The following is a 23,064-nucleotide window of genomic DNA, read 5'->3' on the forward strand; positions in this document are numbered from 1 at the left end:
TGCTCGTATTTCTTCCCTGGTCAAAACCCTTCCAGTAGCCTTGTATCATATTTAAAAAACAAACAAAAAAAATCAAACATCTCACCATAGTCTGCTAGGCCTTCAGTGATCTGGCCCTGGGGTGCCTTCCCACTCTCATTTCTTACTCTTCTCCTTCATGTAACTATACTCTTTCCTTACTATTCTTATAATGGTCTGTGGGCCATTATAATACAGCCTACCATCTGCTCTCTGTTGTTTTTGCAATTTGTTTTCTTAACTTTTTTTTTAAGATTTTATTTATTTACTCATAAGACACACAGAGAGACATAGAGACACAGGCAGAGGGAGAAGCAGGCTCCTCGCAAGGAGCCCAACATGGGACTCCATCCCAGACCCCAGGATCACGCCCTGAACTGAAGGCAGACGCTCAACTGCTGAGACACCCAGGCGTCCATTTTCTTAACTTTTTGAGGTAATTATAGATTCACATCTAGTTGTAGGAAACAATACACAGATCCCATATACTCTTTACTCAGGTCCCCCTTAATGACAACATCTTACAACATAGTCCAATATTACAACCAGGGACTTGATACTGATAAATCTCACTCTATAGCCAGTAATCTTCTCTCCATCCCAACCAGTAGCAACCATTAATCTGTTCTTCATCTCTATATTTTTGTCATTTAAAAAATGTTGTGTAAATGGGACTTATTTTGGTTTGGGCTGCTACAATAGAGTACTACAGACTGGGTGCCTCAAACAATAGTTTCTCAATTCTGAATGCTGGAAGTCCAAGATTAGGGTGCCAGCATGGTCGGGTTCTGGTGAAAGTCTTCTTCCTGGTTTACACATCGCCACCTTCTCATTGTATCCTCACATGGCAGGAAGAAAGTACACAAGATAGCTCTCTGGCTTCTTATAAAGGCACTAATCAGATTTATGAAGCCTCCACCCTTATAACCTAATAGCCTTTTACATACCTCCAAGTACCATCACACTGGGGATTAGGTTTCAACATGAGTTGGGGGGAGGGGTGGTGTACAAACATTCAGTCCATAACAAGATCATATTATATGTAACCTTTTGAAATTGCCTTTTTTCACTCAGAAAAATTCCCTCAAGATCCATCCGTTATTCCTTTTCTTTTTTTTTTTTTTTTAAAGTAATCTCTAGGTCCCACATGGGGCTCAAACTCATGACCCCATCAAGTGTTGCATGCTGTATAGACTGAGCCAGCCAGGTACCTCTTTTGCCCATTCTTTAAAAAACTGTTGAGGTTTTTTAGATAACAGTTTTATTGAGGTAAATCTCACATACTATACAATTCACCATTAAAGTATACAACTCAGTGGTTTCTAGTATATTCAGAATTGTGCAACCACCACCACATCAATTCTGGAACATTTCCATCAATCAAAAAGAAACTCCACACCTATTTGAGGTCAATTTCCCCTAAATTCCCCTACATTTTGCCTTCATAGATTCACCTATTCTAGACATTTCATATAAATGGAATTATATATAATGTGGACTTTTGCCACTGGCTGCAAATACTCAGTACAATGTTTTTCAAGGTCCATCCATATTGTAGCATCTATCAGCACTGTTTCCTTTTATTGTTAAATAATATTCCACTATATGGATATATCACATTTTATTTATCCAGTTATCAGTTGATGGACAACTGGATTGTTTCCACTATCATGAATAATGCTACAATGAGCACTCAAGTATGTATCTTTGTATAAATATGTTTTCAATTATCTTAGGTATATATCTAGAACTAGCATTTCTGGATCATATGGTAATTCTACGTTTAATGTTTTGAGGAACTCCTAGCCCATTTTCCAAAGCAGCCATACCATTTTATTTATAAAGGGTTTCAATTTCTTCATATCATTGCCAACACTTTAAAAAAATATTTTATTTATTTATTCATGAGAGACAGAGAGAGAGAGAGGGAGAGACAGAGACACAGGCAGAGGGAGAAGCAGGCTCCATGCAGGGAGCCTGATGTGGTACTCGATCCTGGGACTCCAGGATCACACCCCGGGCTGAAGGCAGGTGCTAAACTGCTGAGCCACCCAGGGATCCCAGCCAACACTTTTCAGTGTCTGTATTTTCAATTATAGACAACCTGACAACTGTGAAATAATATCTTACTTTAGTTGTGATTTGCATTTCCCTAGAGGCTAATAATATTGAACATATTTTCTTCTTTTTTTTTTAGATTTTATTTATTTATTCATGAGACACACAGAGAGAGAGGCAGAGACACAGGCAGAGGGAGAGGCAGGCTCCACGCAGGGAGCCCCCACGGGACTCAATCCCGAGACTCCAGGATCATGCTCTGAGCCAAAGGCAGGCGCTAAACTCCTGAGCCACCCAGGGATCCCCAATGAACATATTTTCATGTACTTATTGGTCATTTGTTTATCCTCTGAGAAACTTTCACACATATCATTGGCCATTTATTAATTGGGTTGTCTTTTTACTATTGAGTTTTAATTAGTCTTTATATATTCTAGATACAAGTCCCTTATCATATATGTGATTTGCAAATATTATCTCCCATTCTGGATAGTATGTCCTTTGAAGCACAAATGTTTAAACTTGATTATGTCCAATATATCTATTTTTTTAATTTGTTATTCATGATTTTGTTATCTTATATAAAAAACCATTGCCTAATGCAAGATCACAAAACTTACATATATGTTTTCTTCTAAAAATTTTATGGTTTTAGGGACACCTGATTGGTTCAGTCTGTTAGGTGGCCAACTCTTGATTTCGGCTCAGGTCATGACCTCAGGGTCCTGGGATCAAACCCTGTGTTGGGTTCTGCGCTTATTAGGGAGTCTGCTTGAGAATTCCTCTCTCACTCTCCTTCCACTCCTCCCTCACCTCTCCCTCTCTCAAATAAATACATTTTTAAAAAGCTTTATAGTTTTAGGTCTTACAATTGGGTCTGTGATCCATTTCCAGTTAATTTTTGTAAATGGTGTGAGGCAAGGATTTAATTTCACTATTTTGCTTATGGCTATCCAGTTGTCCCTGCACCATTTGTTGAAAAGGCTATTCTTTCCTCACTGAATGGTGCAGGCAGGCATCCTTATTAAAAGTTGAACATTGGGCACCTCCAGTGGCTCAGCGGTTTGGCGCCACCTTCAGCCCATGGTGGGATCCTGGAGACCAGGGATGGAGTCCCATGTCAGGCTCCATGCATGGAGCCTGCTTCTCCCTCTGCCTGTGTCTCTGCCTTTCTCTATGTCTCTCATGCATAAATAAATATTTTTAAAAATAAAAAAAATAAAAGTTGAATATGGGCAAATGGGAGTTTATTTCAGGACTCTCAATTCTAGTTTATCGATCTATATGTCTAGCTTTATGCTAATACTACACTATTTTGATTACAGTTACTGTTGAGTTATGAGAGGGCTTGTTTGTCAATATGTGGTTTGAAAATATTTTCACTGTAGCCTATCTCTTCACCATCTTCACTGGGTCTTTTGCAGAGCAAAAGCTTTAGTTTTGGTGACGCCCAATTTACCTTTTTTGTTTGTTTGTCTTATGCTTTTGATCTCAAGCCTCTTCCTATATTTATATATAAAGTTTCATTTTAACACACCTATGCCCATTTATCAACATATGGTCCTTAACTGATTTATTTTTTAAAGGTTTACTTACTCATGAGAAACACAGAGAGAAGGCAGAGACTTGGGCAGAGGGAGAAGCAGGCTTCTGATACTGGACTCCCAGTACCCTGGGATCATGATCTGAGCCAAAAGCAGATACTCAACTGCTGAGCCACCCAGGTACCCCTCTGCAGCTGCCTTAAAACACGATAGCAGAGTGGAAAAGTTGTTAACAGAAACAGAAGGCCTACAAAGCCTAAAATATTTACTATCTGGTTCTTTACAGAAAACTTTGTGGATCTCCTGCTCTAATCTGCTAAGCTTTTCTACTCTAGGACCTTTACATCTGCTCTTCCCTCTATCTGAGACACTTTCTTCAGATCTTCTCATGGCGGGCTCCATAAGTCATTCAAGTTTCTGCTCAAAGTCATGTTGGACAGAACCTCTCTGACCAAATTATTTAGGTCAGAATTTAGAATTTAGAATATTTAGAATATGCAACTCTACTCTCCCATGCCGACATCTACGCCTTTACCTTGCTTTATTTTTCTTCATAGAATGTATCACTTCCTTTGCCAGAATATAAGCTACATGAGGGTAGTCCTTGGCACCAACAGTACCTACCATAGATACTATTTGAAATATTTGAATGAATAAATGAATCATAGAGAACTATCACATTTTTAGGGAAAACAATCCTACTTACTCTGTAAATTATTAGGGGAGCAATACTTGAATAAAAGAAATAAGTATCTGATTCCTACCATCATTTATATAACTGATGTTTATGTGTCATTTTATCTCCATGGTATTCCCTAACATAGCAAGCTGAGAAGTTACATAGAGCTAGAGGGCAAGGAAGCTTGGATGTCTTTAGATTTAGTTTCTAATTCTATATTACTTCCTGATCTCCTCTTTTTTTTTTTAAGATTTTATTTATTTATTTATGAGAGACACAGGGGGAGGGCGAGAGAGAGAGAGAGAGAGAAAGAGAGAGATGCAGAGACACAGGCAGAGGGAGAAGCAGGCTCCATGCAGGGAGCCCAATATGGGACTCCATCTCGGGTCTGTAGGATCATGCCCTGGGCTGAAGGCGGCACTAAACCACTGAGCCATCTGGGCTGCCCTTCTGATCTCCTCTTGAACCTAAACTAAAATCCAATGGGTGAATAATAATGTAGGCTATCTTTTTCACACTGGGATTGATTTCTCGTGATTGCTTTTGAAATTCTGGACCTCTTGATCTGTCTACTAGAAGAACAATGTAAAACAAAAGATGTCTTTGGTATAGACATTGATCACAGGTCAGCGCTAGCATACTTTAGTTGTGTGACCTTGAAAACTTATCTCAAGATCTTAAACTTTTTTTTTTAAAGATTTTATTTATTGGGGATCCCTGGGTGGCGCAGCAGTTTGGCGCCTGCCTTTGGCCCAGGGCGCGATCCTGGAGACCCGGGATCGAGTCCCATATCGGGCTCCCGGTGCATGGAGCCTGCTTCTCCCTCCGCCTGTGTCTCTGCCTCTCTCTCTCTCTGTGACTATCATGAATAAATAAAAATTAAAAAACAAAGATTTTATTTATTTATTCATGAAAGACACACACAGAGAGGCAGAGACATAGGCAGAGGGAGAAGCAGGCTCCCTGTGGGGAATCTGATGCAGGACTTAATCCCAGGACCCCAGGATCACCACCTGAGCCAAAGGCAGACACTCAACCACTGAGCCACCCAGGTGCCCCAAGGTCTTAAACTTTCAATTCAGATAATAACATCTGTCTCACAAATCAATGTATGTAAATAATCTTAAGTTCCCAATTATTTAATATTTTCTATATGCCTAGCTCCTGACACAGAGCTCCTAAAAACCCTTGTAATTTCCTAAGTGATAAGAATACTAAGGAGCATCTTGTTCTAATATTTGTCTTTGACTCCATCCCATGGTTAAAAGCCTGGAATTTCAGCCCTATCCCCTCATCCTCTAGAGCAGGGAGAGGGGCTAGAAATGGAGAAATTGGTCATACCTCCATGAGGAAGCTCCATAAATTCCAATAGTAAGGATTTCACAGAGCTTTCAGGCTGGTGAATACCCCAGCTCCAGAGGAACAGAAGTTCCTGCACTTGGGAACTCCCCAGACTTTCCCTAAGTGTCTCTTCATCTGACGATTCATCTGTATCCTTTATCATGTTCTTTAATAAACTGGTAAACATAAGTGTTTTCCTGAGTTCTGTAAGCCATTCCAGCAAATTAGTCAAACCCAACGAGGGGTCATTAGAACCTCTCATCTATAACCAGTTGGTCAGAAGTACAGGTATAACCAGGGCTTGCAACTGGTGTCTGACATGTATGTGTTGGAGGGAGGTTCAGTCTAGTAGGACCTGGTCCCTAACCTGTGGAATCTGATACTATCTCTAGAGAGACAGTAGCTGAATTGAATTAAATTGTATGACAACCAAGCGGTGTCACAGGTGAAGGAAAAACCTCCACACATTTGGTGAGCAGAACTGAAGTGTTTTGTGTGAGTAAGAAACAAGACCCAAAGGAGAGAATCACAGTAGGAAAGAATTGGATTTTTCCCCGCATAGCTGAATACCTTGCCAAGTGCTTAGAATATATGATCGAACTTAATTGTCACAATAATTGGCAAAGAGAGATGTCATGCAAAAAGCTATTATAGTGTGCCTAATAGACATGAAAGAGGACAAACTTTCACAGCTGTTTGTATCTGGCTATGTCAAAATGACCTTGTGAAAAGTAAAGTCACTGCTTTCAATGCCAGTAAGAATAGCAACAACCATCTGAAACCTTTATTTACCCTTTATTACCACCAAAGTCAGAAAACTTTGTTTTTTAAACTCTGTATTATTGGGATGTTTCATAGATATGTTTTTTTAATAATAAAACAACAGAGATATATGGTATCTTAATAATGATAAGGTTGGCATAATTAGACATCCACAAATAACAGAAGTAGACAATTCTGTGATTTTTAAAATGTAAAACAAAGTAAAGAGTCAAGTCTAATTATTAAATTAAATAAGTATGTAGCAGGGGGCTGGGTAGGGGTCTGAGATGGCAGAGGGCTCCCACCGCTAGTCTTCCCTTAGTATGACTACTAAAAAGTTCAGGGAAAAATATCAGGCAGTCTGAGATGCCAGCCATTCAAAATACCAATGAATTCACAGTCTTATTTAAAGTCTTTCTAGATGTGATCATATGTGGTAAACCACTGACTTCAGGCAATATGCAATTTTAGCCACTAGATGATGTCTACCCTACCCCATTTCATTCCAAAGGGCCAAACATGACTTAATACCTTTTTGGAGAGTCTTACCACAATTCTTCACAAGCAATAGGACTCAGTTACACTCTGGAGCCTGCTCTATAAGAAGAGTTCTTACTATTCTGCATTCATATATTATTACTCTTTGCACCTACACAGCCACGCTTCTTTTCAAGGATGTTCTCCCGAAACCAGTTATGTATAATCTTACCAAGGCCTGTTTGTAATTACAAGCCTGAACATGGATATTTTACCATTTGTATTACTCTTGGTAATATTAAAGTGCAAAACACCACAAGTGGCAAATACTATTTAATTGTGAAGAGAGAGAATATGGGAATGTACCAAGTTTATTGGCTGTAATGGTCTCTCCCACCACCACTTCTACATGTCCTACACAATCAATACAACAAAAGTTTAGGAAGATGACAGGTATTATGATTATTAAACTTTCAATTCATGACAAAACAGTTTGACACCAATCTGACATAAATTCTTAATACTCACATCGTGTTTGTTGCTCTCCATCTCTCTGCTATACTAAGAATTGACTTTCCCTCCAATTCCTCGTCAAGGTACACTGTTTCCTGTAAATTGTAATTGGCTAGTTATTTATTTGCTCTATCTACTTAAACTCCTTGAGAGCTTAAGTATGACTTAGGCCACTGGCCATTGAGCATACCTATAAATACTTGTAGAAGTAGGTGAAACCTCACAGGATTCTAATGATGTCTTAGATTAACTCAATTCTGGGGTCTTCAACAAAGTTCTTTCCACTTGCTCAGTAACCATTGGGAAGAATTTTTATCAAGTTAAGGGTTCTGGGGAGAAAGAGCTGGATATGGCAAAAATGGAACCTCTCTATTTTGAGTCATTGCTCTGTCATCTACTAGTTGTTTCCCCATTAGCAAAATAAGCAGGAATTAAGTAATCTTGCTGTTACAAAATTCTGTAACTTCATGTGGCTTACTTTGCCATATAAAATTTAAAGTATTTGAAATAAGCCACCTTTGGCCTAAACCACTTTGGGGAGCTACAGTGGAGCCAGAAATCATGATTCTGCTTAACCAGTTATCATGTTCTTGAGTCTGTTCCCCCCTCTCCTGAGGTGGATGCATCGTTGTGGGGATCAACTGGGAGTTTTATGTTGAAGGACCAGTATTATTTCCTGAGTTTGTTAGGAGGCAGAGAATTAGGACAGACCGTTCCTCTATTCCACAGCCTCCTTGTTTACTTCTTTCCATTTCTCTCTTCAAATTTCTCACCCCAGCCTCATCGCTCTCCTTTCCTCTGTCTCTGCTACTCCTTTTCTTCTAAGGCATCCTCATTGGGGGGGGTATGGGGGGTGGGGGTGGGGGGTAGGAGGACAAATAAGAAACAAAAACAACCCATAACTCTTTAAACTCAAGTAAATATACCTTTCTTAAAAAGGGAGGTGCTACTTGGTTATTTATGGAATTAATCCAGATAAATTCTTCTTGAAAACAAACGGAAATTCTAAACTTAGTCTATATTAAACTGGGACAAAATAACAGTATTTTGCCGAGGGCACCTGGCCATATTTCCTTTCTCTTACAGTTCAGGCACAAAGGACTAAGTGAATGGGCGATCCATAATTTTCTAAGGAAATTTCAGTTTTCATCTTGCAAAAACCTACAAAGCTCATCTCATCTGCATAGCAGTTAAACTCCTGGTAGGCATCTTCCAAGCTCCCTCTGCCTGGACCAATCGTCTGGGCTTCCCTCCTTCCTTCAGGTCTCTGGTCAAAAGACACCTCCTCCGGAAGGGACTTCTCGGATTCATCCCTTCTGCCTCACCCAGGTTAATACATCAGCCCTCCTCCCCATCTCTTATTGTGCATTTTTTTTTTCATAAGATGTATCACCATCTGGCATTTTATTACGTATCCATGTGTTTTCTTGTCTGTCTCTGCGTTAGAATATAAGCTCCAGGAGGGCAGGGCCCTTGTCTACCTGGTACACGGTGGGATCCCCAGCATTCAGAGGAAGGGCTGAGGCAAAATAGCTGCTCAGGACATAACCAATATTCTCTCCAGTACTCTGAGGCGACTTGCTGGTGTGTCCCGAGCCGCAGGACCCGCTCTCCCTCGGCCCGGCCCAACTCTGGGTCCCCACCCACCTGGCCCCGGTCCCCGCTCGTGGGCTGGTCCTCCCACCTGCCGGCGCCTGGGGCAGCGCAGCGCGCCCACCACCCGGACCGGCAACTGGCGCCCAGCTCCGGGGCGGCCCAGGCTTTTCCGCTGATCCCAGGCCGCCGCGCCACCGCGCTCCGCCGGGCTCGCCGAGCGGCCGTTAGGACCCCCCGCTGCGGCGACAGGCCAAGGATTCTTTTTTGGACGGGTCCGTTGATGTGGTAGCAAAGCCAACTCGTTGATCCGGCCGCCTCCGAAAGGAAGACGCGCGCTCCCACCCGGGCGACGCCGGGGTCCCGCTCGCTAGGCCCGGCCCCCGCGGCCCCCGCGGCCCCCGCCCCACTTCTCACCTTCGCGCCGAATGACCAGCCCCGGCGGCCGCCGCACGACGCACGCGGCGTCTGCGGGCCGAGGCCGCTGGGAGCCCTTTACGAGGAAACAGTGCTGGGCCCCACCACCCTTACAGTTGCCGTTAGGAGGGTGTTGGCATTTCTGCTTTAAGAGATACCCGGCCCCCGGGCTGCCCCCTCGCCCCCTCGCCCCCCGAGCTGGTGCCCCCAGATAACCTCGCGGGGCGGGAGCTGAGCCGGCCGCGGGGGCGCGGAGGGGAAATTCCTGGTAGTTCCTTCGCCCGCTATAGCTGTTTCATGATGAAAAGCTCAACTGTCTTTCTTTCCACTTCCCAGAAATGTCTCTTCCGAGTTTCTTTCTTTTTCATTTATTTATTAGAGACAGAGAGGGAGGGGGGAGACAGAGGCAGAGGGAGAAGCAGGCTCCATGTAGGGAGCCCGACGCGGGACTCGATCCTGGGTCTCCAGGATCCTGGGTCTCCAGGATCACGCCCTGGGCTGAAGGTGGCGCTAAACCGCTGAGCCACCCGGGCTGTCCCTCTTCCGAGTTTCCACCACAAGTCGTCCCTTGCTGCCGTGCTGGTGCTCTCCAGGGGAGGGGAGGACGCAAAAGTGTTTTGGAGAGATTGTTCTCCCTCCAACCTGTCTTGGAATTAATTGGAGCTCCGTCATGCACGATGGCTTGGCCTTTAGTAAAGAGGTGAGGCAATAGGGACAGGTGGGTTTTTTGTTTTGTTTTGCTTAAGATCTACACTGAACTTCTAAAAAGACATTGCCCCGTGAAGAATAAACACATGGAAAGGTGTGCAGTTGAGTTGGTTGGTCATCAGGGAACTCCAAATTAAAACTACAGGACCGGGACACCTGGGTAGCTCAGGGGTTGAGGGTTGACCCCCTGATCCCGGGGTCCTGGGATCCAGTCCCCCCGCCCCCCGCCATAGGGCTCCCCACAAGGAGCCTGCTTCCCCGCCTGCCTATGTCTCTGCCTCTCTCTGTGTGTCTCTCATGAATAAATAAATAAAATCCTTAAAAAATAAGTACAGGAGGTTCAACTGTATGCCCACCAGAATGGTTAAAATGAAGGAGGAGGAAAAAGGAAAGAAAGAAGGTTCGCGGGGGCACCTGGGTGGCTCGGTGGTTGAGCCGCTGCCTTTGGCTGGAATGGTGATCCCGGGGTTCTGGGGACAAGTCCCACGTCGGGCTCCCTGCATGGAGCCTGCTTCTCCCTCTGTCTGTGTCTCTGCCTCCCTCTCTGTGTCTCTCATGAATAAATAAATAAAATATCTAAAAAAAACAAAAACAAAAACGAAAGAAGGAATGCCAAACATGGGAGGAGATATGAGGCATCCAGAACGCTCCTACACTGTTAATGAGGGTATATGTTGTTAAAGTGGTGCAATCACTTGGGGAAACTATTTAGCAATATATGTATATATATATTTAAACTTAGCAATGTCTATTAGAATACAGGTCTACCATATGACCCAATGATTCCATTCCAAGGTATTTCTACAGAAATGCATTTATATGAACACCAAAAAATAAGTACGAGAATGTTGATCTCAGCAGTATTCATATTAGCTCCAAAACTGGAAATAATCCAAATGTCCATTGAGAGAAGAATGGGTAAATACATGGTAGTATATTCACTCAATGAAATAGTATACAGCAAGGAGAGCAAATGTACTATGGTGACACGCAAGGATATGGATTAATCTCACAAACTGTAGTGAAAGAAACCAGGGTGCAAAAGAGAATGTATTGAAAGATTCTATAGGTCAAAAAAACAAAACATTGTAAAAGTCAAAACAGCAAAACTAATCTGTGGTGTCATAAATCTAGATTGTGATTACACTTTGGGGATTGTGACTAGAAGGGACAACAGGGCTTCTGTGGTATGTCTGTCACTTGGGTGGGTGCTGTTAACTTTATAAAAACAACCATCCAGGGACACTTGGGTGGCTCAGTGTTGAGCATCTGCCTTCAGCTCAGGTCGTGATCCCAAAGTCCAGGGATTGAGTCCCACATCGGGCTCCCTGCAGGGAGCCTGCTTCTCCTTTTGCCTGTGTCTCTGCCTTTCTGTGTCTCTCATGAATAAATAAATAAAATCTTAAAAAAGAACAAAAAAGCCTGATTCCTCCCCCCCCCCCCGCAATGAGTTTGCTGCTAGAACACAGGTGTCATGAAAACCATCACTAAACGTAAACCAAAATGCAAAAGGAAAACACATCAACATAGTCATCATTGGACATGTAGATTCAAGTAAGTTTACCCCTACTGGTCATCTGATCTACAAATGTGGTGGGATCCATAAAAGAACTATTGAAAAATTTGAGAAGGATAATGCTGAGATGGGAAAGGGCTCCTTCAAATATGCCTGGGTCTTGGATAAACTGAAAGCTGAGCATGAATGTGGTATCACCATTGATATCTCCCTGTGGAAATTAGAGACCAGCAAGTATTATGTGACCATCACTGATGCCCCAGGACACAGAGACTTTATCGAAAACATGATTACAGGAACATCTTAGGCTGACTGTGCTGTCCTGATTGTTGCTGCTGTTGGTAGTGAATTTGAAGCAGGTATCTCCAAGAATGGGCAGACCCGTGAGCATGCCCTTCTGGCTTACACACTGGGTGTAAAACAACTAATTGTTGGTGTTAAAATGGATTCCACTGAGCCACCCTGCAGCCAGAAAAGATACGGGGAAATCATTAAGGAAGTTAGCACCTACATTAAGAAAATTGGAAAAAAAAAAAAGAAAAGAAAAGAAAGAAAATTGGCTACAACCCTGAGACAGTAGCATTTGTGCCAATTTCTGATTAGAATAGTGACAACATGCTGGAGCCAAGTGCTAACATGCCTTGGTTCAAGGGATGAAAAGTTCCCTGTAAAGATGGGAATGTCAGTGGAACACACTGCTTGAAGCTCTGGATTGCATTCTGCCACCAACTCGTCCAACTGATAAGCCCTTGCATCTGCCTCTCCAGGACGTCTACAAAATTGGTGGTATTGGTACTGTCCCTGTGGACGAGTGGAGACTGGTGTTCTTAAGCCTGGCATGGTGGTCACCTTTGCTACAGTCAATGTTACAACTGAAGGAAAGTCTGTTGAAATACACCATGAAGCTTTGAGTGAGGATCTTCCTGGGGACAATGTGGGCTTCAATGTCAAGAACATATCTGTTGGGATCCCTGGGTGGCTCAGTGATTTAGTGCCTGCCTTCTGCCCAGGGCGTGATCCTGGAGACCTGGGATCGAGTCCCGCATCGGGCTCCCTGCATGGAGCCTGCTTCTCCCTCTGCCTGTGTCTCTGCCTCTCTCTCTCTGTCTCTCATGAATAAATAAATAAAACCTTAAAGAACGTATCTGTCAAAGATGTTCGTCATGGTTTGGTGACAGCAAAAATGACCCACCAATGGAAGCAGCTGGCTTCATGGCTCAGGTGATCATCCTGAATCATCCAGGCTGAACCAGTGCTGGATATGCACCTGTGCTGGATTGTCACACAGCTCACATTGCTTGCAAGTTTGCTGAGCTGAAGGAAAAGATAGATCGTCGTGAAGATAGATCGTCGTTCTGGAAGAAAGCTGGAAGATGGTCCTAAGTTCTTGAAATCTGGTGATGCTGGGATCCCTGGGTGGCGCAGCGGTTTGGCGCCTGCCTTTGGCCCAGGGCGCGATCCTGGAGACCCGGGATCGAATCCCACGTCGGGCTCCCGGTGCGTGGAGCCTGCTTCTCCCTCTGCCTGTGTCTCTGCCTCTCTCTATCTCTCTGTATGACTATCAAAAATAAATAATTAAAAAAAAAAAAAGAAATCTGGTGATGCTGCCATTGTTGATGTGGTTCCTGGCAAGCCTATGTGTGTTGAGAGCTTCTCTGACTATCCTTCTCTGGGCCATTTTGCTGTTCATAACATGAGACAGACAGTTGCTGTGGGTGTCAGCAAAGCAGTGGACAAGAAGGCAGCTGGAGCTGGCAAGGTCACCAAGTCTGCCCAGAAAACTCAGAAAGCTAACTGAGCATCAGCCCCAATACCTATCACCCCGGTCTTTTTTTTAAAAAAACAGATAATCCACATTTTATTTTTTTAATTTATTTGAGACAGAGAGAGAGAGAGACAGGCAGAGGGAGAAGCAGGCTCCATGCAGGGAGCCTGTCGTGGGACTTGATTCCGGGTCTCTAGGATCACGTCCTGGGCTGAAGGCGGCGCAAAACCGCTGAGCCACCCGGGCTGCCCCATCTCAGTTTTAATCAGTGGTGAAAGAACGGTCTCAGAGCTGTTTGTCAATTGACCATTTAAGTTTAATAGTAAAAGACTGGTTAATGATAACCAGTTGTAAAAACTTCACAAGGAAAGGAGAATGTTTTGTGGACCATTTGTTTTGTGTGTGTGTGTGTGTGTGTGTGTGTGTGTGAATCTTAAGTTATTAGTTTTTAAAAACTTTTTAATGGAAACAACCAAAAATCTGTCACAGAATTTTGAGACCCATTAAAACAAAAGTTCAATGAGAAAAAAAAAAAAGAACAAAAAAGCCTGACGTAATAATTTGTCCAACTTCTCTGTTCAATTTAACCTGTATCCCGTTTATAATCACTATCTATAAGGCACTAGTAGTCACTGTGAAGTCCTGGAAAGATGTCTCTACCTTCTAGGAGTTCATAACTTAGGCAATGGTCAGGACACCTGGGTGGCTCAGTGGTTGAGCACCTGCCTTCGGCTCAGGTTGTGATCCTGGGATCGGGGATTGAGTCCTGCACAGGGCTCCCCTCGAGGACTCTTCTTCTCCCTCTGCCTGTGTCTATGCCTGTCTCCCTCTCTCAGTTTGTGACTCTCATGAATAAATAAATTAAAAAAATAATCTAGGCAATGGCACAAACATAAAAGTCATTGCTTGGGAATAGTCTTTGATACTATGCTAATTGTTAGGGGACTCAAAATAATCACTCTGGAAGAAAGTTGGGGAAAAGGATATGCATCTAGGCAGAGTTTCTGAGTTAGAAGGGATTTTTAAGATCCTTAGCATTTCTAGGAACAGGCACTAGGGTGATCAACTGTCTCAGTTATCCCAGGACTAAGGGATTTCCTAGGATAGTCCTGGGCAACCTAGGATGAGTAATTACTCTGATGGGGGCTGAGTCTGATGCATCTTTGTTTTTTTTGTTTTGTTTTATTTATTTATTATTATTATTATTTTTGAGAAGAGGGGATATGAGGAAGAGAGACAGAATCCTCAAGCAAACTCCCCACTGAGCTTGGAGCCCCACTTGGGGCTCAATTTCATGACCCTGAGATCATGACCTGAATCAAAGATGGATGCTTAACTGAACCACCCAAGTGCCACCTGATTCATCTATGAACCTGAAGTTTCTTTTCTCTCTTTTTCTTTTTTTAAGATTTTATTTATTTATTCATGATAGAGAGAGAGATAGAGAGAGAGGCAGAGACACAGGCAGAAGGAGAAGCAGGCTCCATGCCGGGAGCCCGACGGGGGGCTTGATCCCGGGTCTCCAGGATTGCGCTCTGGGCCAAAGGCAGGCGCTAAACAGCTGAGCCACCCAGGGACATCCCCCCCCCCTTTTATTTAAAGATTTTATTTATTCATTAATGAGAGACACACACACACAGAGGCAGAGACACAGGCAGAGGGAGAAGCAGGCCCCATGTAGGGAGCCCGACGTGGGACTCGATCCTGGGTCTCCAGGAGCATACCCTGGTCTGAAGGCGGCGCTAAACCGCTGGGCCACTCGGGTTGCCCGGTTTTGTTATTTTTGAAGTGAAATTTATCCAATTCTTAAATTCTGAGAGTATAACCTTCCCATCTTTTTGGACTAAAAATTTTAATTAACTCTCCTATGAAATGATGATTATGGTAGATGATAATTGGTAATGTCTTTATGTGACTATATAAAAACTTCTCTGTTCCCCATTATATCCCTATCGGTTTGTAAAAATAAAAAAAATCCAAAAGAGGATTCTTTTTTTTTTTTTTAAGAGGATTATTTTGGATCAGAATCCTCTCATTCTACTTATTCCCAAGGACATTTAATTTTATTTTTTATAATTTTTAAAAAAGATTATTTGAGAGAGAAGAGAGTGTGCACACACATGAGCAGGGAGAAGGGCAGAGGGACAAACAGACTCCTTGATGAGCATAGACCCTGATGCAGGGCTTGGTCCCAGGACCCGAAGAGCATGACCTGAGCTGAAGTCAAATGCTTAACTGAGTCACCCAGGTGCCCCATTTTATTATTATTTTTAAAGACTTTATTTTTAAGTAATCCATTGTGGGGCTCGAACTCACAACCTAGTGATCAAGAGTCACTGTTCCACTGACTGAGCCAGCCAGGTGGCAACCAAGGAAGGACATTTTATTTTTATTATTATTATTTTTTTAATAATAAATTTATTTTTTATTGGTGTTCAATTTGCCAACATACAGAATAACACTCAATGCTCATTCCGTCAAGTGCCCCCCTCAGTGCCCGTCATCCATTCACCCCCACCCCCTGCCCTCCTCCCCTTCCACCACCCCTAGTTCGTTTCCCAGAATTAGGAGTCTTTACGTTCTGTCTCTCTTTCTGATATTTCCTACCCATTTCTTCTTCCTTCCCTTTATTCTGGAAGGACATTTTAAAAATGGAGATATATCTAAACTTTTTAAAATTAAAATTAATTTTTAAAAAGATTTTATTTATTCATGAGAGACAGAGAGAGAAAGAGAGGCAGAGACACAGGCAGAGGGAGAAGCAGGCTCCATGCAGGGAGCCTGATGTGGGACTTGATCACCAGACCCCAGGATCACGACCTGAGCTGAAGGCAAATGCTCAACTGCTGAGCCATCCAGGCATCCCTATCTAAACTTGTGATAGATATGACTGACCTTCATTCACCTCCTTTCTTTTTATTTTTTAATTAATTAATTAATTTTTTATTTTTTTAAAGATTTTATTTATTTATTCATGAAAGACACAGAGTGAGAAAGAGAGAGGTAGAGACACAGGCAGAGGGAGAAGCAGGCTCCATGCTGACATGGGACTCGATCCCAGGACTCCAGGGATCATGCCCTGGACCAAAGGCAGGCGCTAAACTGCTGAGCCACCCAGGGATCCCTGTCTCCTTTCTTTTTAAAAAGATTTTCTTGAGAGACAGAGAGAGAGAGAGAGAGAGAGAGGACATGCATAAAAAGGGGTCAGAGTATGGGGGGTTGGCAGAGGGAGAGGGAGAGGGAGAAGGAGCCTGAGCAGGGAGCCTGATACAGGGCTTGGTGCCAGGACTCCAGGATCATGACATGAGTCAGAGGCAGCTGCTTAACCGACTGAGCCACCCAGGAGCCCCGTCTCCTTTTTATACAGTTCCCTATACTGGAACTACCAAAAACCTGGAAAACCAAAACCTCAATTTCCTAGGCTTTCTTACAGCTAGGATTCTAGTTTTAAGTTTTGATCAATGATTTGCACATCCCAGAGACTTGAAAAGTGGAAGTGAGGCAGGGGCCACCTCCTGGCTGCTTTGATAGTTGCTGGTGGCCAGCATGGCCATGGGATGTCGGGTTTTCCTGCAGCAGTGTTCTAGCAACCATTTACAAGCTTCATGGCCACTCAAGGCTGCTGAGGCATGTTAGCAATAGTAGCATCCTGATGCCTGGATCTGAACGAAGGCACTATGTCTTGAACTCCACAGTTTCAGCAACAATCTTGATTCCTCCCCTTTCTGGAGCTTCCCTGGTGGGTAAGTTTAGTAGTCTTTCTTTTTTTTTTTAAATATTTCATTTATTCATAAGAGACCTAGAGAGAGAGAGGCAGAGACATAAGCAGAGGGAGAAGCAGGCTTCCTGTGGGAGGCCCGAAGCACAGACCCAATCCCAGGACCTCGGGGATCACGACCCAACCCAAAGGCAGGGTCTCAACCACTGAGTCACCCAGGTGCCCCTAGTAGTCTTGTTTTTGAAGCCATTTCTGGGATGTAGCAGAGACCCTGCTTTTGCTAAGCCCGTCCAACAAGGTGGTAAATATCCATTCCCTGTATTAAGGCCTTTTCTGGCTTATATCGGCCTAAGTGGTTTCTGTTTACTGTAGCCAACCCTGACAGATACCTGACTGAGCACTAGTAAGACCCTTCTACACTTCTACCAGCCCCTCTGATACCCCTGCCTTCCCTTTTCCTCTTCTTTCCATAAATTCCAAGCACAGCATAACCTGGTGCTTTCATACTTGGTCTTTTGAGGCCTTGTAACTGTTCGCTGGGCCTCAAGAGGAAAGAAACAAGATTACTGTGTTTCTCAAGACAGAGGGTTGGGGAGGCAGGGAGCAGCTAGGCTCCAGGAGGTTGAAGATTTTCCTTAGGCCTAAGATTCTATCTGACTCATTGTCTTATGTTCTCACCAATCAAGATGCCACTGGTTTATCTTTACATGCTAGAGGGCTTGGATCTTTGATTAGGAACAATGCCAGTTTTTTTCTTCCTTAGACTCACTGCTAGGCTCTATTTTCCCTCAGAGACAATTTATACTTTGATTTGTGGGACATCATGAAAAGGAAAGTGCAGTGCTCAAACTGCATGAATGATTAACCCTAAAATAGTTTTGTATATTTCCACATAATTCATATATTAACTAGGAAAAAAATGCACACTTACCTGATAAATACAATTCTTGAAAATTTTCTTAATGTCTCCCCTACCCCCTTTCATATAAGCAACATATACCTTATTATGCTAGCATTTTTTGTAGCTAAATATAATTTTCCTATGGTACTTTTATTATTGCAAATATAACTGCCCCCTGTTCCTCCCCTTATTTCTTTCTTTCTTTTTTTTTTTTAATTCATGGGAGACACACACACACACAGAGGCAGAGACACAGGCAGAGAGAGAAGCAGGCAGAGAGAGAAGCAGGCTCCATGCAGAAAGCCGGATCGCGGGACTCCAGGATCACGCCCTGGGCCGAAGGCAGGCGCCAAACCGCCGCGCCACCCAGGGATCCCTCCTCCCCTTATTTCTAAGCTATTGTCATAATTATACTGAAAAGCCAGTATGATACACTTGCTCATAAACTATTTGGCCTAAAAGATTCTAGAAAATTATAAGTATGGAATCGTTCTGGATAATAGAAGGTACTTGAATCTTGACCAACAATCCATGTGGTGTCCTTTTTTTTTTTTTTTAAATTTTTATTTATTTATGATAGTCACACAGAGAGAGAGAGGCAGAGACACAGGCAGAGGAAGAAGCAGGCTCCATGAGCCGGGAGCCTGACGTGGGATTCGATCCCGAGTCTCCAGGATCGCACCCTGGGGCAAAGGCAGGCGCTAAACCGCTGCGCCACCCAGGGATCCCCATGTGGTGCCCTGCAGTGGGAATAGTTAATAACACTTTTGGGAAGTTTGTGCACTGCTTTCCTCAATTTCAGAGCAGTTTTTAGATCATGGTAAAGCACTGGTGAAATCTTGCTATAATCTTGTAGGCCAGCAAGTGATTCCATAATTTCTCGTATAGATGTTTATCTCTTAATATTCTCAAATAATAAGCTCTTCCTACCCTTGACTCTTAGATTATAGGTTAAACAACGTATTTTCCATTCATTGGATGTAGAGGTCATCTTTTTACTAATCCCATCTATCTTTTCAATTTTTCTAGGAATGTCGGTTAGGGGGAAATCTGCTTCCTAATTTTAAAGGCCTCAAGGTGTTAAGGGGAAAATGGTGGTGTTTCACAGGTAGGTCGGGGAAACAGATCTCATTTTATGGCTGGATTAACCCAGGTGGTAAGTAAGTGTGAAACATTTTTCCAGGATCATAAAATTGACATAGGTTCTTTATTTTAAAAATATTTATTTAGATATACTTTATTATTTTTAAAAAAGATTTTATTTATTTATTTGAGAGAGAGAAAGAGAGCAGGTGGGGGAGGGAGGAGTATTGGGAGAGGGAGAAGCAGGGTCCCCCGAGCAGGGAGCTCCCCGACCCACAAGGCTGGCTCCCAGGACTCCAGATTATGACCTGAGCCAAAAGCCGAATCAAGGGTTCAGCCACCCTGGTGCCTCTATTTTGATACAGATGCTTTGTAAAAACATATTCTAAAGGTCTGGCATCTTTAGAATTTGTCCATTATACTATATAAACGTCTCGTTCTTGTTTAGTTCAGATCACCCACCATGTATCCGACAGTAGGAAGCACCAGAGATACAGTGATGAACAAAACATATTCCCTACCCACGGTCTCTGTATATGATTAATGCTCTTCCTTTAGACAAATCGTTTCCGTTCTCTACACCTCCGCCCACTCTTGAATTATTTTACGAATGGTTTCTTTAGGAACCCACCTGTTTGGATACTGATCCAGGGTCCATCCTTGGCTGTCTCTCTTAGAGCCTCAGTTTCCCTACGCTTCCCTAGAAGAGACCAGGGTAAACCCCGTGTTTTCCCTTTCCTCCGTCTCATTCTTTTACGTAACTTAAGCGAACGGGAAGCCGGGGACCAAAGGCTCATAGGAACGTAATGAGCGTGTGTATTCCAGAAAGCCCGGGTACGCGCCGACTTGGTCGGGTAAACAGGAAATCATTGATCCTAGGCAGGAAATGACCTTGTTGAGGGTGACCAAGGTGCCGCGGATTTCCCTCTTTCCTCCAGTTCCCTTCGAAACTCATTTCCGGGTTTTAATCAATTTGGTCCTTCAGTACAATAACAGAGTCCAGCTGGCTCTTCCCAGTCCCACCCTAGCCCTCGTTCCGCCGAGATCGGCCAATAGGCCCTTTCCCTTAGTGGGCATTTTTACGGCTCGTTTTACCTCACCGCAAACCTCAGCCAATCAGCAGTTGCGGTAGGAGGTACCAAAATAACCTTCACTTCCTCCGCCCAATAGCCACCCCCCTCGCTTGCGTCATCCTGATGGATGACTCATGTAGCCAATCAACAAGCCTCCCTGGGCCCAGCCTACCTTAAACCCAATCAATTAAAACGAAGAGGGGCAATTGGGGCGGAGAATGGAAAACTCGCCCCCTCTTTTGGAAATGGTTTGAAGAGGTGCGTCCGGATTTAGTGAACTTACAGTTTTCCACCAACAGTCGGGGCACACCGTAGATCGCCAACGCCCCAGCCGTGATCTCTCCGACCCCACCCCAACATGGGCCCCACCCCACACGCATCCCTCCCCCTCCCCCGCCTCCAATTTCAGATGGGCACGCCCCCATTCTGAATCGTCGCGAAAAGGACCAAACCCAACAGCAGGTGCTTTACACGTTCCTCTCGCGCGGGGAGCGTAGGGGAAGGACAGACCCTTGCGGCCCCAAGCGCGGATCTTTCCATTCAGTGCGTCTCTCCCCCTTCCCCACGTTCCCGGGTCGGAGCTGACACGGGAGTGGGAGGAGCTGAGTGCCTGCTCCGCGCAGGGAGCGGCTACGGCTTCTTAAGGTGGAACGGAGCTGCTGGGAGGCTGGGCCTCACAACGGGGAGGTGACGTCCTCCCGCCTTCCAACCTCCTTTCGCAGTTTACCTCTACTCCGCTAACCTTAGTTCTAGTCTTGGTTTTAGAACAGACAGGTTAGGGAGAGGATATAAAGTTAGCGTAGAAAACTTAAGATAATAAAGTTATGGAAAGGAAATACGTACCATGGAGAGAATTTTTCCATCATGATCTGATCTCCTCTGTTGTCTTCTATTATCCCTAGATTACCCTTTAAAGTACCAGCTAGAATTTCTACTGATGTGCAGAGAGCTCAAATTTGGTCTAATAAATATTTCCAAATGAATCGTTTGTATGCTTGTTTATTCCCCACCCACTAAATCTGACTGCAGCCATGAAGGGAAGCAAGAATCCTGTGCTTACTGGTTGTCGGTTATTTCCCAAACCTTTTACCAGCAGATCCCCCCCGGAAAACTGGAAGAGTGTAGGTGGTAGATTGCACAGACTTGCAGTCTTGGCTCTAGTTAAGTCTTCTCATTTGTAAAATGGGGAATAATAATACCTACTTCCTAGGTTTAGTGTCAGTACTAAGAGACATAGTGTAAATTAAAATATTGTAATCTGAAAAGTGTAAGCAAACATAGGATAATACAGTTATTATAAATACAAAGTGTATCATAATAGTAAACACATAATCCTTACTATGTTCTAGCATTTTTTTAAACAGTGGTGTTTTAAAAACTTTTTTTTTTTTTTTAAAGCTCTACCCTCAACGTGGGGCTTTAGTTCAGGATCCCAAGATCGAGTCACATGCTCTATGAGCCCAGTGAGCCAGCCAGGAGTCCCTTAAAAAACTATTTTGTAAAATTTCAAACACATATAAATGTAGAGAGAATAGTTTATTTATTTATTTATTTATTGTTTTATTTATTTATTCATGAGAGACACAGATTGAGGCAGAGACACAGAGGAAGAAGCAGGCTCCATGCAGGGAGGTCTCCAGGATCACGCCCTGGGCTGAAGGCAGGCACCAAACTGTTGAGCCACCCAGGCTGCCCATGTATATTTTTTAATTGAAGTTCGATTTGCCAACATATAGTGTAACACCCAGTGCTTATCCCATCAAGTGCCCCCCTCAGTGCCCGTCACCCAGTCACCCCCACCCCCCACCCACCTCCCCTTCCACTACCCCTTGTTTGTTTCCCAGAGTTAGGAGTCTCTCTATTTATTTATTTTTAAAAGATTTTGCTTTAAAGCATCTCAACACCCAAGATGGGGCTCGAACTCACCACCCTGAAATCAAGAGTCGTATGTTCTACTGATTCAGCCAGCCAGGTGCCGGGAGACTAGTATTTCAAAAACAAAACAAAACATATTGTAATAAGCAACACTTGGTCAATCTTTTATCATCTATACCTCTCTCCCCATCCCTTGCTTACTTTGAAGGAAATTTCAGGCAATTCATGATTAAATACTGCAGTATGCATTTTTAAAAGATAAAGATACTTAAATAATAACAATAATAACTATTAACACATCTAACAATAATTCTTTGATATCAGCAGAGTTAAGATTGAAACTGTACCGACTGCTTCATAATATTTTTTCCAGTTGCTTTGTTCAAATCAGGACCGACCCCCCCCCCACCCCTGCTGCAATGTGCAATGTGTATATATTGTGTTTGATGGATATATCTCTTAATCCATATACATTGCATTTGTTTGGTGTGATTTTTAAGCCTCTTTCAAGCTGCAAGTTCTTCTCCGTGCACTTATCTAGATGCATTCCATGCATAAAGTCATGTAGTCTTTCCACAACACTGTTAAGTAGGTACTATTATCATCCCCATTTTACTGATGAGGAAACACAACAGTTAAGTAATTTAAGTTCTCACAGTTATTGAGCACCACAGCTGGGATTTGGATACACAAATCTTATCCACTGAGTTTCATACAATACAGAAGTCTTTAATAAATGCTTCCAGAACAGTATCGTGGCATATTATCATCAACTTTATACACACACACACACACACACACACACACACACACACTCACTATATACATACATACATATAATACATACACACACACATATATGTAGTTTTTTTGTGAGCTCTATATCCAATATGGGGCTCAAACTCGTGACCTCAAGATCAAGAGCAGCATGCTCTAATGACTAAGCCAGACAGGTGCACCTCAGTGACTATATTTTTATTCTGCTCCATCTCACCCTCCTTAATGCAAAGTATACGGAGGATG

General features: G+C 43.3%; 1 protein-coding gene and 1 long non-coding RNA gene across 5 annotated transcripts in view; both read right to left on the bottom strand.

Annotated features, from left to right (window-relative positions):
• Positions 1 to 9,562, bottom strand: part of LOC112917305 (solute carrier family 2, facilitated glucose transporter member 3) — an 86,343-nt gene extending 76,781 nt beyond the window's left edge. Inside the window, exons 1-2 of one of the 4 annotated variants that reach the window (XM_072766075.1) lie at positions 9,403 to 9,562; positions 7,408 to 7,487 (exon numbers count right to left, since the gene is read on the bottom strand). In XM_072766075.1, the coding sequence (XP_072622176.1) occupies positions 7,408 to 7,428 (21 nt within the window). In that variant the 5' untranslated portion in view covers positions 7,429 to 7,487; positions 9,403 to 9,562. Of the gene's footprint in view, positions 1 to 7,407; positions 7,501 to 9,039; positions 9,380 to 9,402 lie in introns of those variants that run through there. The other 3 variants (XM_072766078.1, XM_072766077.1, XM_025995266.2) reach the window with 3 other exon arrangements.
• A 6,513-nt stretch (positions 9,563 to 16,075) lies between these two features.
• Positions 16,076 to 20,712, bottom strand: LOC140599913 (uncharacterized). Its single transcript, XR_012002965.1, has 2 exons — positions 19,725 to 20,712; positions 16,076 to 17,190 (listed from the first exon to the last, which is right to left on the bottom strand). It is a non-coding gene; the product is annotated as an uncharacterized lncRNA (long non-coding RNA).
• Between the last annotated feature and the right edge of the window lie 2,352 nt (positions 20,713 to 23,064).

This window comes from Vulpes vulpes, chromosome 8 (genome assembly GCF_048418805.1).
Source record: "Vulpes vulpes isolate BD-2025 chromosome 8, VulVul3, whole genome shotgun sequence".
Taxonomy (NCBI): Eukaryota; Metazoa; Chordata; class Mammalia; order Carnivora; family Canidae; genus Vulpes; species Vulpes vulpes.